The sequence below is a fragment of the Oryx dammah genome, unplaced genomic scaffold (genome assembly GCF_014754425.2).
Source record: "Oryx dammah isolate SB20612 unplaced genomic scaffold, SCBI_Odam_1.1 HiC_scaffold_28, whole genome shotgun sequence".
Lineage (NCBI taxonomy): Eukaryota > Metazoa > Chordata > Mammalia > Artiodactyla > Bovidae > Oryx > Oryx dammah.
Window position 1 is genome coordinate 29,277,147 of NW_024070212.1, and position 12,581 is coordinate 29,289,727.

The 12,581-nt window shown below is 45.9% G+C and overlaps 1 protein-coding gene across 5 annotated transcripts in view; it reads right to left on the reverse strand.

Moving 5' to 3' along the window:
* MOV10 (Mov10 RISC complex RNA helicase) overlaps window positions 1–12,267 on the reverse strand; it is a 27,033-nt gene extending 14,766 nt beyond the window's left edge. For 2 of the 5 annotated variants that reach the window (XM_040231023.1, XM_040231022.1), the window contains exons 1-2: window positions 12,059–12,241; window positions 11,738–11,939 (exon numbers count right to left, since the gene is read on the reverse strand). In XM_040231023.1, the coding sequence (XP_040086957.1) occupies window positions 11,738–11,874 (137 nt within the window). In that variant the 5' untranslated portion in view covers window positions 11,875–11,939; window positions 12,059–12,241. Of the gene's footprint in view, window positions 1–11,737; window positions 11,940–12,058 lie in introns of those variants that run through there. The other 3 variants (XR_005719382.1, XM_040231026.1, XM_040231025.1) reach the window with 3 other exon arrangements.
* Between the last annotated feature and the right edge of the window lie 314 nt (window positions 12,268–12,581).

Here is a 12,581-nt window from a genome sequence, read left to right on the forward strand (position 1 = left end):
TTGTCAACACCAAATGTTGACAAGGATACAAAAAACACCAGAATGCTCGTGCATTGTTGGATGGACTATAAAATGGTACAATCACTTTAGAAAAAGGTCTGATGGTTTCTTGTAAAGCCAAACATAATACTCTGACTTTTTATTTTTATTTTTACTCTGACTTTTTAATAAAAATATTATTATATTGTTCATGAAATAAAAATTCATTAAAAATGTAACATGACTATAACATCTAGAGTAGACCTACCACTGGTATTTATTCAATAAGGACTTGCCAGGAGAATGGGTGAAGAAGTATCAAGCAATTCCAGACCGTTAGTTTATAGACGAAACAGGTTAACAATGCGAACACTGAACCTCTGGCTGCCAGCAATGCTGTGTGATGGCCTGGAATATCAAGTGTCAGGTTATATGTATTGTCCAAATTTGGACAGTCCAGCCGCAGGCAAGGTCACACCAGAAGACCAGTCTAAAGAAGACTTTGCTGCCAACTACCAAAACAGAGGTTAAGCAATCTGCCCAAGATCACAGTTTCCAGGACATGTATATATATATCAGGATTTCAAGGTCACTGTTTTCAGTTTGGGGCTATTTTGAATAAAACTGCTATCTATCTATCTATATATACACATATACAAACACACACATGTTTCCATGTTGGCTTAGCGGTAAAGAATCTGCCTACAATGTATGAGCTATGGGGTTTAATCCCTGGGTCAGCACGGCAACCCACTCCAGTGGGTTGGAGAATCCCATGGACAGAGGAGCCTGGCAGGCTATACAGTCCATAGGGTCACCAAGAGTCAGACATGATGGAAGCGACTTAGCATGCATGGGTGCATATATATATATATATACATATATATTCCACCCCTGCCGCACCCTCCCCCCGCCCCCTTGGCCAAGCTAGCTGCATATGGGTCCTGGACCAAGGATCTAACCCAAGCCCTTTGCATTGCAAGTGTGGAGTCTTAACCACTGGACTGCCAGGAAGTCCCTGTGATTTATATTCATATAAGATATACTGTTGTTGCTGTTTAGTTGCTAAGTCCAACTCTTTGCAACCTCATGGACTGTAGCCCACCAGACTCCTCTGTCCATGGGGATTCTTCAGGCAAGAATACTGGAATGGGTTGCCATTTCCTTCTCCAGGGGAACTTCCTGACCCATGGATTGAATTCAAGTCTCCTGCTTGGCAGGCTGATTCCTTATCACTGAGCCACCAGGAAAGCCCATAAGAAATATTGGTGGTAAAAGAATACCAAAAGAATTGGCAATAAAATATTGGTAGTAAAAAGAAACCACTGATACACAGAATAACATGTGTGAATCTCAAACACATTATGCCGAACAAAAGATGCCTTACACAAAAGAGTACATACTATCTGATTCCATTAAATTAAGTTCTAGAATGGACAGTATCTCAAAAAAAAAAAAAAAAAAAAAAAAAAAGATCAGAGCAGTGGATACTGGGTGGGTAAAGGTGAGAACTAAATAGGACAGGAGATGAAGGAACTTTTGGGAGTGATGTTATGTTTTATATCTTGATAGAGTGTTGCACACAGGTATATGGATTCATTAAAACTCACAGAATGTGACACTTGAAATCCTGTCTATTTCACTGTAGGTAAATTTTACTTAAAAAAAAAAAAAGAAGAAGGTAAACATGTGAATTCCCTGGCGGTCCAGTGGTTAGGATTTTGCCTTCTTACTACCTACAGAGTGGGTTCAGTCCCTGTTCTGGGCACTAAGATCCCACAAGCTGTGCGGAGTGGTCCCCTCAAAAAACCCCATTGTAAACAAATTTTGAACTCTTAGATCAATTGTTGTAATAACAACAATCATGCTGAAGTGTTCAGGGGTGAACTGTACTGGTATCTGTAACTTATTATGAAATGCATCAAAAAAATTTAAGATAGCTAGATGGGGACATCCCTGTTGGTTCAGTGGTTAAGACTCCACAGTTTCACTGCAGGGGGCACTAGTTCACCCCTGGTCAGGGAACTAAGATCCTCACATGCCCACATGGTGCAAGATAAATATAGCAAGACAGATGGATGGGCAGGCAAGTGTCAAATACTAATTAAGAAATCTAGATGAGTGGCCACTGCAACGCCCTGCTCTGCAGGGCCGCAGAGCTGTGCTCAGAAGCTGACCTCGGACCCTACTGACCCTGAGTCTTGGCTGCCCTCACTCTGCCACCCGCCTTCAGAACCAGACTTGGAGCATCCGTGCTTGCTGCCTCTGCAAATGCATTACAAGGGCCAGAAGCTAGCCCAACAGATGTTCCAGGGAGTTTTCTTTTTTTCCTGCAATAGTTGGATTTATCTACGGGTACCTGGCTGAAGAGTTAGGGCGGACTGTCTACATAGTTATGGCCGGATTTGCTGACACTTCCTCCATGGCCTGTTTATCGCCAGCACCCCCTCAAGTGGGTACCTGGTTCAAGACTCAATCACAGAAGAAACCAGGGGAAAGAAAAGAGGCGGCTAAAAGTAACTGTTTGGGATTTTCATGACTCATTTTTACCACTGCACTTGCTTTTGTTTTGAGAAACATGCTCACCAGCCCAAACTCAAGAAGACTTGGAGACATGAGGTATAGCAGAAAGCGAAGCTTTGTGGTCTTCCAAAATCAGGTGTCTGATGGGCAGGCTCACCCACAGTCCTTACACAAAGCAAGTTATCCTCGCATGCAAGCCCCTCTCCCAGTTCCTCACTGGAGTACTATACGGTGAATAATCTTCCCGGAAGTCACCTAGGTTTGTTCTCTCCGCCTTTATGGGCTGGCCCCTCCCTGACATCTTGTTTCCTCCTTTCCTGTGCACCTCTTTCCGTTTTTTTTATGTTTTGAATTCACCAATCGGGTGAGCCCACGTGAAACCCTTATGTTTTGAATTCACCAATAGAATGAACCCTGGGTGAAAAATCCTAGGCATCCCACCTTCCCTTTGTTTGCCAACTTTCCAGTTTTGTATGGCTAATAGCTCCTTATGGCTGTTACACCAGCAAGCTGTCACTCAAAGCTAGCTATTTTTGAAAATGGATCACTTTCCGTTTTTTAGTTCTTACCTTTTCCTATACAAAACACGAGCTTAAAAAACACCTCTGTTCAGCTGTGTATAGATTTTGTTCTCCCTCTATTTCATTTCTCTGTTGGGTTTTAATTTACAAATAGTTTGGACCTTGTCTTCACAAACTTCCTCTGAAATGGAGAAGTGAAAACACAAGTATGCAAAGTTTCTTTCAGGTCTACAAAATAATGAAGGATAAAAGCTTCATTAATGATAGTACAATTTAACTATCAAAGTTTTATAATTCATTATAAGTAGTCAGGCTGTTTAAATGTTTTCAATTAAAATTCAGTGCAATTCAAAAAAAAAAAAGAAATCCAGGTGAGGTGAAACCAAGCATGACCCTGTGGGGGCCCTCCAGGGCACAAAAGCCTATCTGTGTCCCTCGCCGCTTCTTTGTAGAAATAGACTTCAGCCTCCTTGACCTTCCCAGAGATCCAAGGGGCAGATGCAAACAGTTGCTAATCAGGGAACAGAGGGAAATACAGAAACAAGGTGGGGAAGGGGGATGTGGGGGGTTTGCAGTCAAGAAACAATAGTGCAGCCTTGGGGCAGGGTCCTATTTCCTCCTCAAGGAATACACATAACAATAGCTTTGCAAGCTAGGAACTAAGGCCACCACCCAGGTGGATGACAGTAATTTCAGGCAGAGCACAATATTCCCGGAGCCCCACCCTGTTACCTCACCACCAACCAATCAGAAGAAAGTCACACACCCTGCAGCCCTCATTCCAAATTTTGCCCATAACAACTTCTCCTAGAAAACCCTCAGGGAGCTGCCTTAATCACCTGTTTTCTTTGCTTGGCCCTGTAATAACCCTTTCTCTGCTCCTGACTCTGACAGTTTGGTCTATTTGGTGTCATATACGCGTGGGGCACTTTTCACTTTCATGCATTGGAGAAGGAAATGGCAACCCACTCCAGTGTTCTTGCTTGGAGAATCCCAGGGACAGGGGAATCTGGTGGGCTTCCGTCTATGGGACTGCATGGAGTTGGACACGACTGACGTGACTTAGCAGTAGCAGCATGCGTGGGGCACACCAATTTGTGTTCAGTAACAAGGGTATATAGTTGTTAAATGTCACATTATTTCAACTTTTCATTATGTTTGAAATTTATCATAATAAGATATTGAGGAAAAAACCCAATAATGTAATTATAAGAATATACCAGACAATTAGGAGTCATTTCCATGATGTATTGATGAGTAAGAAAATCAGGAGATGGAAAATGTATATAATATGATCCTTTTAAAATAAAACAATAACAAAAATACCCTAATTGATCTGAGATACCTTAGTGTGGAACAAAATGTGGCGATGTAGGTGGGATGCTGATATGGGGGGTGCCTGCGTTTCAAAGCTGTGTCTGACTCTGCGACCCTGTGGATTGCAGCATGCCAGGCTCCCCTATCCTTCACTACCTCCTGGAGTTTGTTCAGATTCATGTCCATTGGGTTGATGATGCTATCTAATCATCTCATCCTTTGCCACCCCCTTCTCCTTTTGCCTTCATTACCTGACAAAACATTAAGGGTTCCCACTCTTTCACTCTCAACTACCTGCTTAACTGTTTGACAGTAAAGAATCTGCTTGCAAAGCAGGAGACCTGGGTTTGGTCCCTGGGTCGGGAAGACTTTCTGTGGAAGGGAATGGCTACTCACTCCAGTATTCTTGCCTGGAGAATTCATGGACAGAGGAGCCTGTCGAGCTACTGTCCATGGGGTGGCTAAGAGTCAGACATGATCCAGCGACTAACACTTTCACTTTAACTGTTGGATGTATACTTCTCCAGGCTCTTTTCCTTGCATTAAAAAAAAACATATATATAGATTTTTAAGTACACATATTTTTTGTGTGTGCTACACATACTATTCTGCAACAGACTTCTTTCACCACCATGGACACCGTGACAACATTTTACCAAGCCACCTAGCTCTTTTGAATGGTGGCAAAGGATAGCACAATATGAATGCACTGTGATGGGTTTAACTATTTGTTCAGCAATAGATAGCTAGGCTGCCAACAATTTTTGGCTATTTCAAATGTTACAATAACCATCCCTCTGGGTCAAAGAGAATGAAGCTTTACTTTGATGTGTGTGCGCCCCTGCATTTAAACTGTGGTCAACCACTGGACCACCAGCAAAGTCCTCGAGATTTGTATTCACATAAGAAATACTGTTGATGTTGTTAGTTGCTTAGTTGTGTCCGACTCTTTGGGACCCCATGGACTGTAGCCTGCCAGGCTCCTCTATCTATGGAATTTTCCAAGTCAGAATACTAGAGGGGACTGTCATTTCCTCCTCCAGAGGATCTTCCGAGCCCAGGTATCAGACCCGGGTTTTCTGTGGCTCCTGCACTGGCAAGCAGATTCTTTCCCACTGAGACAGCTGGGAAGCCCCCTTTATTTTGATAAGTTCTGCCAAATTGTCCTCTAAATAAGTTGTACAAACTTACATTCTCACTGAAAAAATTTTGAGAAAATCCCTTTCCTAGACCCTAACATCAGAAACCTTCAATCCTTTAAATTTTTGACAATCTGATAAGCAAATGAATGGTTCAGTTCAGTTCAGCTGTTCAGCTGTGTATGACTCTTTGCGACCCCATGAACTGTAGCACGCCAGGCCTCCCTGTCCATCACCAACTCCCGGAGCTTGCTCAAATGAATGGTACTTTGTTTACATTTTCATTTCCCTGATCACGACCATAATCAAGTATCTTTCCTTCTGTTTATTAGTCATTCATATTTCCTCTGTGAACTGCTTGATGATCTCATCATTTTCCCAAGCCCTATGAACTGTTCCTCCTGCTTCTGACTCCACACCTCTCTAATGGTCCATCCCTTAAGAGTCAGCAGGAAGTGAAAGTGAAAGTGTTAGTCACTCAAGTCATGTCAACTCCTTTGCAACTCCACTGACTGTAGCCCACTAGACTTCTCTGTCCATGGGATTTCCTAGGCAAGAATACTGCAGTGGGTTGCCATTCCCTTCTCCAGGGTATCTTCATGACCCAGGGATCAAGCCTGGGTCTCCTGCACTGCAAGCAGATTCTTTACCATCTGAGCCACCAGGGAAGCGCTAGAGTCCACAGGAGTTACCAGCAAACACAAATCAGATCATTTCCCCCAACTTATGACTCCACAGACTACAGGACTAAGTCTAACCCTTTAATATGGCTCTCCTGAATGCTCCAACATTAAAAATGACACATCAACAAAAACAGAAAACATTTCTTAAGCACTTACTATGTGCTGTTCTAAGAAGCTACTTGCATTATCTCATTTACTCCTCACAACAACCCTCTGAGGCAGCAACTATTATCATTCCATTTTAGGGAAGAAACTGAAGAACAGGTCCCTACCCCACACCCATTCTAAATGGCAGCTCAGCCATCCCAGCTATTGTACCACCGCACTCCCTCTCCAGACTTTTCTGCCACGGTTGGATATCCTGGGTGTGTAACGCCCTGACCCTGGTCCCCGTTGTTTGTTAGGTGGAAGATGACTAATTTTTTAGACCTGGTTCAGGAAAGCCTACTAGCCTGAGGAATGGTATTTCAAAATACAATATCAGATTGTTACTGGCAGAACAGCCATTCCTCAGTTCTTGTCCTCTTGAGGCAAAGAATTCCATTGAGAGACAGAAAGCAGTTTCAAGCAGGAGTTTTTAGGTGAAGCAAAAGTATACTCTTTAGAAGGGAGGAGAGTCGGCTGTCTGGGAACCAGAGGCAGCCCCGCAGTGAGGGCAGGGTAGGTTTTAACAGAAGGGTGGAAAGTCCTTCCTGGTGTCCTGAGTTATCCGACTGACAAATTGATTGACAGCTTTAGGTTATTTAACTTTTCTCCTGTGCAGGTGCTTACCCATAAGCACCCAAGCAAAACCTACAGGGGGGAGGGGGAGGTACAAAAAAATTGCAATGCTGATTTATTATAAAGATACCATAATGAACCTTGGATTACTGAGTCACCTCTTAGGCCTGGGTGCACCTGAGCCAACTGGTGATGGTGGTTTGAAAAGCCCTACTGTGTTCCTGACATCTTGCTTGGTCCTGAAACTGGCTGGAAACTTAGAGGTTCCTAACGAAAAAAGGGAGGATGTCTGGGTATGTTCTGGTCACCAGTGTCCAGGTGTGGGGGGAGGGGGAAAGATGGCCCTATCCAGAATGGGGCAGGACCTGCTCTTGTCTGACTAGCTACCTAAGAAGTGATCTTAACGGGACTTCTGGTTCTATGTTTTACAAACTGGACTGCAACTCTCAGTGGGTAAAGACCAGACCAAGGCTTTTGTACAACTGAAGTAAACTAGAATAAAAAATATCAGAAGGTAGGGAATGAGGCTAAGCTGTGTTTTAAGGACACATACTGTTCTGTGAAAGCTGTGTATACCAGACCGCATATTAAAAAGCAGAGACATTACTGTGCCAACAAAGGTCCATCTAGTCAAAGCTATGGTTTTGCCAGTAGTCATATACGGATGTGAGAGTTGGACTATAAAACCTGAGTGCCGAAGAATTGATGCTTTTGAACGGTGGTGTTGCAGAAGACTCTAGAGAGTCCCTTGGACAGCAAGGATGTCCACGAAGTCAATCTTAAAGGAAATCAGTCCTGAATATTCATTGGAAGGACTGATGCTGAAGCTCCAATACTTTGGCCACCAGATGTGAAGAGCTGACTCATTGGGAAAGACCCTGATGCTGGGAAAGATTGAAAGCAGGAGGAGAAGGGGATGACAGAGGATGAGGTGGTTGGATGGCATTACCGACTCAATGGACATGAGTTTGAACAAACTCTGGGAGATAGTGAAAGACAGGGAAGCCTGGCGTGCTGCAGTCCATGGGGTCGCAAAGAGTCGGACATGACCGAGCAACTGAACTGACTAAGTGACTGAAAGTAAAATATAAACTTTTACTGTGGATAGAGGTCCAGAATGAGCTTTCTAAAAACACTGATTCTCTCAGTGTCCTACTTTGCAACTTTTTGTGCTTTCCTATTTCTGTTAAGACTAAAAACAAAAACCCCACATCACCTCCCCATGGCCTACAATGGCCGCCCAATCCAGCCCCTGCCTCCCTCTGACCTCATGTCACCTGTTCACAGGAGTTCACCCCCAGCCTTGGAGGCGCTACTTCCTCCAACGGCCTGAACTGCCCTCCCCTTGTCTTACATCTGCTAACTCCATTTATCATTCGAGATTCTGCTCAAACATCACTTTCTCCAGAAACTTCTGGTTCCTAGACTCAGTCAGGTCTCCAAGTCATAGTCTCGAACATCCAGGGCTTTTCCTCACATCACAAGCAGTTATCAGAACAGTAGTTAAATAAGTGTTTTGTTTTTTAAGTATTTGTCTTTAATTGCCTCCTTCTTCCTTAGTTAGGTTCCTTCTGTGTATCTACAGCAACTCACAGATTTGCTTTGCTCATAGGAGGCATTCAGCCAATACTTGTTAAATAAAAGAATGAGCCTTTTGCCCAAGGCAGGAATCATCTCCTCTCAGAAACTTTTTCATGAGGCCAATGCTTATTCCATAATGGACTCCTAACCAGCAATGTTAATGATAGCTGCCACTTCCAAAGCCCATGCACTCTTTTACCAGGGGAAATGCTTTACCTATGATATTTTATTTTGGCCTCACACAACTGAGAGAAAGGCAGAATTTTACACACTTAACAGTTAGGGAAATTTAGATACGTGGTTAAATCAAATGCAACTAGTAAGTGGCAGAGTCAGAATTTGAACTCCAGCTATGGAAATACAATCCTAGCTCCTGAAGCTCAGAATGACATGTTTATCTATACATCTGCCACTCCCTACTAGCCTACATTCTTTAGAGGCAGGAACCAGGGCACAGGCAAATGGTAGAGCCCCCATTAAATATATTTGCCAAATGAATAACAAGAGGTGGGAAAAGTTAGTAAGAGTTGAGAGCAGGGTACTTCATAAAATTATAAAATATCCGATTAATAGCTTCAAGGGACCTATTCTTCTCAGCGGAGGAAGTGCCCAGGACTCCTGATACAGGGTGACTTGCTATAGCTCCCTACAACCTCTTCCCTTGTAGATCAACTCTATTTACTAACTCTTTTAGATTCTGGGAAGCATTTATTGAGCATCTAATACATATAAGGCTCTATGCTGGAGACTGAGGGAAGGCTCCAACATGATGAAAGGCCTGTCCCTGTGTTCAGAGGCTCTACAGTGGAGAGTCTCTCTGGTGGAGAGACGCTAGCTCTAACACAAGGTAGGGTGTCATCCAGCTATAACCAGGCTTCGAAGAAGGAGCAATGAGAGCCCAGAGAAGAAGCAATAAATTTCCATTGGGTGGATGAGGGTTGAGGTCATAGCATAAGAAAGTTCCCTCTAATCAGAACAGAAATCTCTTCCACCTGGTGCTTTCTTTTTTTTGGGGGGGGGGGCTATGTCACTTAATTCACTCAGTCTGTGGCATCTCATTTTACCAACCAGGGACTGAAACCGAGCAAGCGTGGTGAAAGCCTGGAATCCTAACTACTAGGTCACCAAGGAATTCCCCGAGGGGCCATGTTGAGTGAACCCAGCTCTGCCTTCTGGAATGACACCAAAGCATAATCCTTTCCCCTCAGGACAGTCTTTAAAATATTCACCAATAACTACCTTGTCTTCTCCAATTTTTCTCTTTGCAAGGCCAACATTTCTCCATTTCTTTGACTGGGTTTCACAAAAAGAATGAATCAACATAGAAGCCTTTCCTCCTCCTCCAAGTACTAAAATGCTATCTAGCCTTCAAAGCAAAGGACAAGGTCAATGCCACCCTCTCCATCGAATTCCCTAATAACTACAGGGGAGTTGTATCTTACTTGCCTAAAAACAAGTACATACTAAAAAAATTACTTTTGAAATCCCTTAGATTCACTCATAATGTATGGTATATGTGGTTTCCTATATGCCTGTTTGTGGCTATCTGACAAAGCCTGTTTTCCCCCAGTTTTGGAACATGTTGTCTAACTTTGATGTAGAAATGACAAAGACTCTCCTTGAAGAAACTTCAGTCAGGGCCCTCTGAACCCTCTTCTGCCTTAGGCTTCAACTTTGCCCCACCCCCAAACCCTTAATGCTGTCTCTGAGTGATTCTTCATTCAAGAACCCCTCACTCTGCTGTTGGTTATAAATCCCAGCTGTCTTTGCTATATTGAGAGATTGAGCAAAAGCTCCTCCCATAGCAGTACCTACTGTAATAGTCTCGAACAGTCTTCCTCACCATCTAAACAAGCATTAAGAATGATAGTCTCTTTAACAGAGCCAAAAGTAGTCGACTTTTGTTCAGTCGCATTGTATCTATTTTTTTGGACACAGGTGAATTCATGGATGTGCAGTGTTGATGGTGTGACTCAATGGTAATTGTTCTCTTTTTATTTCTCCTCCAGCATTTTTCTTATTATCTGTATTATAGTCCTCATGCTATTTCACTATTTATTACAGCACACTGTATGTATATCACAGCCTCTCCTGGTCCCCTGGCATTATTATATTCCCTAGTGTCTAGCAGTGTGGGGACATAAAACAGGTCAGCGTCTTTGCTCCTTCAGGTGCTACTCAAACCCATTAAATGTCCCTCTTAAAACGTGACACTCACTACTGAAAACAATATTCCAGAAATGATCCGGTAAACCTGGAAAATCACTTACCTCCTGCCCCCCACCCCAAACCACACTTCTATAAACACAGTCTAACACTTCTTTGGCTCTTTAAGCAGCCATATCCGCCTTTTGGTCTACTGAAACCCAAGGTCTTTTTCAAGACTTCTGTTAGTAAGCCTAAATTCCCACCACCCAGTATTTATTTAAGTCTTTACATTTATCCCTGTTAAACTGTTTCTTGGTCTCCGGCCCAAGACCCCAAGACTGCAGCCTGTTGATAGAGGTGTTTTTTGAAGCACAATTCCGTGGTTTGACAGGGAGAAGTCTCTTTGCTTTTCACTTGAATGGGAAAAGGAAAGGAGGACCGAACAGCCTTCAGCCACAGGATGAGAAGGGGCTTCGAGGAGACCGGCCCCCGCGCGGGTCTCCATGGAGAAGCCACAGGTGCTAATGGAGGTTTGGTATGTACGCAGTTGGTGCCCTTTCCTTCTTCCCCAAGCTCCCTGAGACTCTCCTTCCTACACTGGGTCTCTTCAGCTCTCTGGGATAGTGAACCCCCGAGGAAGCAGCCTCTCAATGAAGGGGCGGAGGTCCTCGCAAAGCTCGCGCCAGGGTGGGCAGCCCCCAGCAGGAAGCTCGTTCCCCGCTCTTCTGCAAAGCCTGGGCTCCCTCCCGAGCTCCCTTCCCCCACGCCGATCGCTTCCCACCCTCAGCCCCCAACCCCCGCGAGCGGCGTGTGGGCGCAGCACCCGGCTCCCCCAGACATGTCCAGCGCCGCCGACGGGGGAGCAGGCTGTGGGGGAGGTTCTCCGCCGGAGTCGGCGCAGGGGCCCGGCAGGGGCAGAGCGGGTGGGATGCTGGCGGCGCGGGCGGCGCGGGCGGGGCGTGGGCGCCGCGCAGGAGGGGGCGCTGCGCGGCCCCGGGAGCCGCCGGAGCCACTGGGGCAGCTGCCGTTCTCCCGCGCCCCGGGGCGGGAAGGGTGGCCCAGCCGCAGGGGGAGCGGCGCTAAGCTGGGCCCGCGTTTCGGGGCCGGGGAGTGGGCCGGCCCGTACCTGGTCTTGAAGTCCTGGTTATAAATGGTCCTCAGCCGCTCGCGATCTGTCTCCCTGTCCTGTCCCCGATCGACCAGGAAATTCTCGAACCTCTGGCCCGTCTCCCGGAGCTGCCGGCAGCTGAACTTACTGGGCATCGCGGCGGCGACTGCGGCCCAGGCAGGAGGGTTCGTAGAAATGAAACTGAAAGTCGCCGCCGCGGCTGGAAGTTGGCGGTTTTAGGGTGAGGGTGCTGCAGGGTAGGAAGCCCCAACTCCGACCCCAGATCCGGCAGGATCCCTTCTCCCCCGACCAGGTTTCCCTCCTGGGTTCTTTTCCTACCTGAGCCTTCCCTTCGGTCTCTTCGTCCTATCCCCTCCCCCTCTTCCTATTAACTCTTTGCTAAGGAGTCTGACCCCTCCCTCAGGGCCCTCCCCTTACCCCAAGCTCCCTCCCCTGGCTTTCAGCCAGAATCTGAACGTGGCTATCGCCTGGGGCCCCCTGAACAGTCCGGGAGGACTTCCTAGCCTCAGTTTGGACAACTCCCACGCCCACTTCGCAGGGCTTCGCGACTTATTGAAAAGCAGGGGAGCAAAGGGCAGGGACTGGGACCTGGGTCGGCGGCAGCTGGACTGGGGCAGCTCATCCAACACCTCCCCCAGACAGCCTGGGACACAGGCAAGTACGGAAGCGAGAGGCACGCCCCCCTCCCCCATTTTCCCTTCTCTGGCTTGCCGACGCTGGGAGGAAGGCGTTAAGAGCCAAGAAGTTTGGGGGAAGACCGAGTGTCTCTGATAAAGGTGTGTACGCGTAGGAGGGAGGAACAAGGGGCTTTGCCGGGACGAATAGTTCATTACTTTTTCTG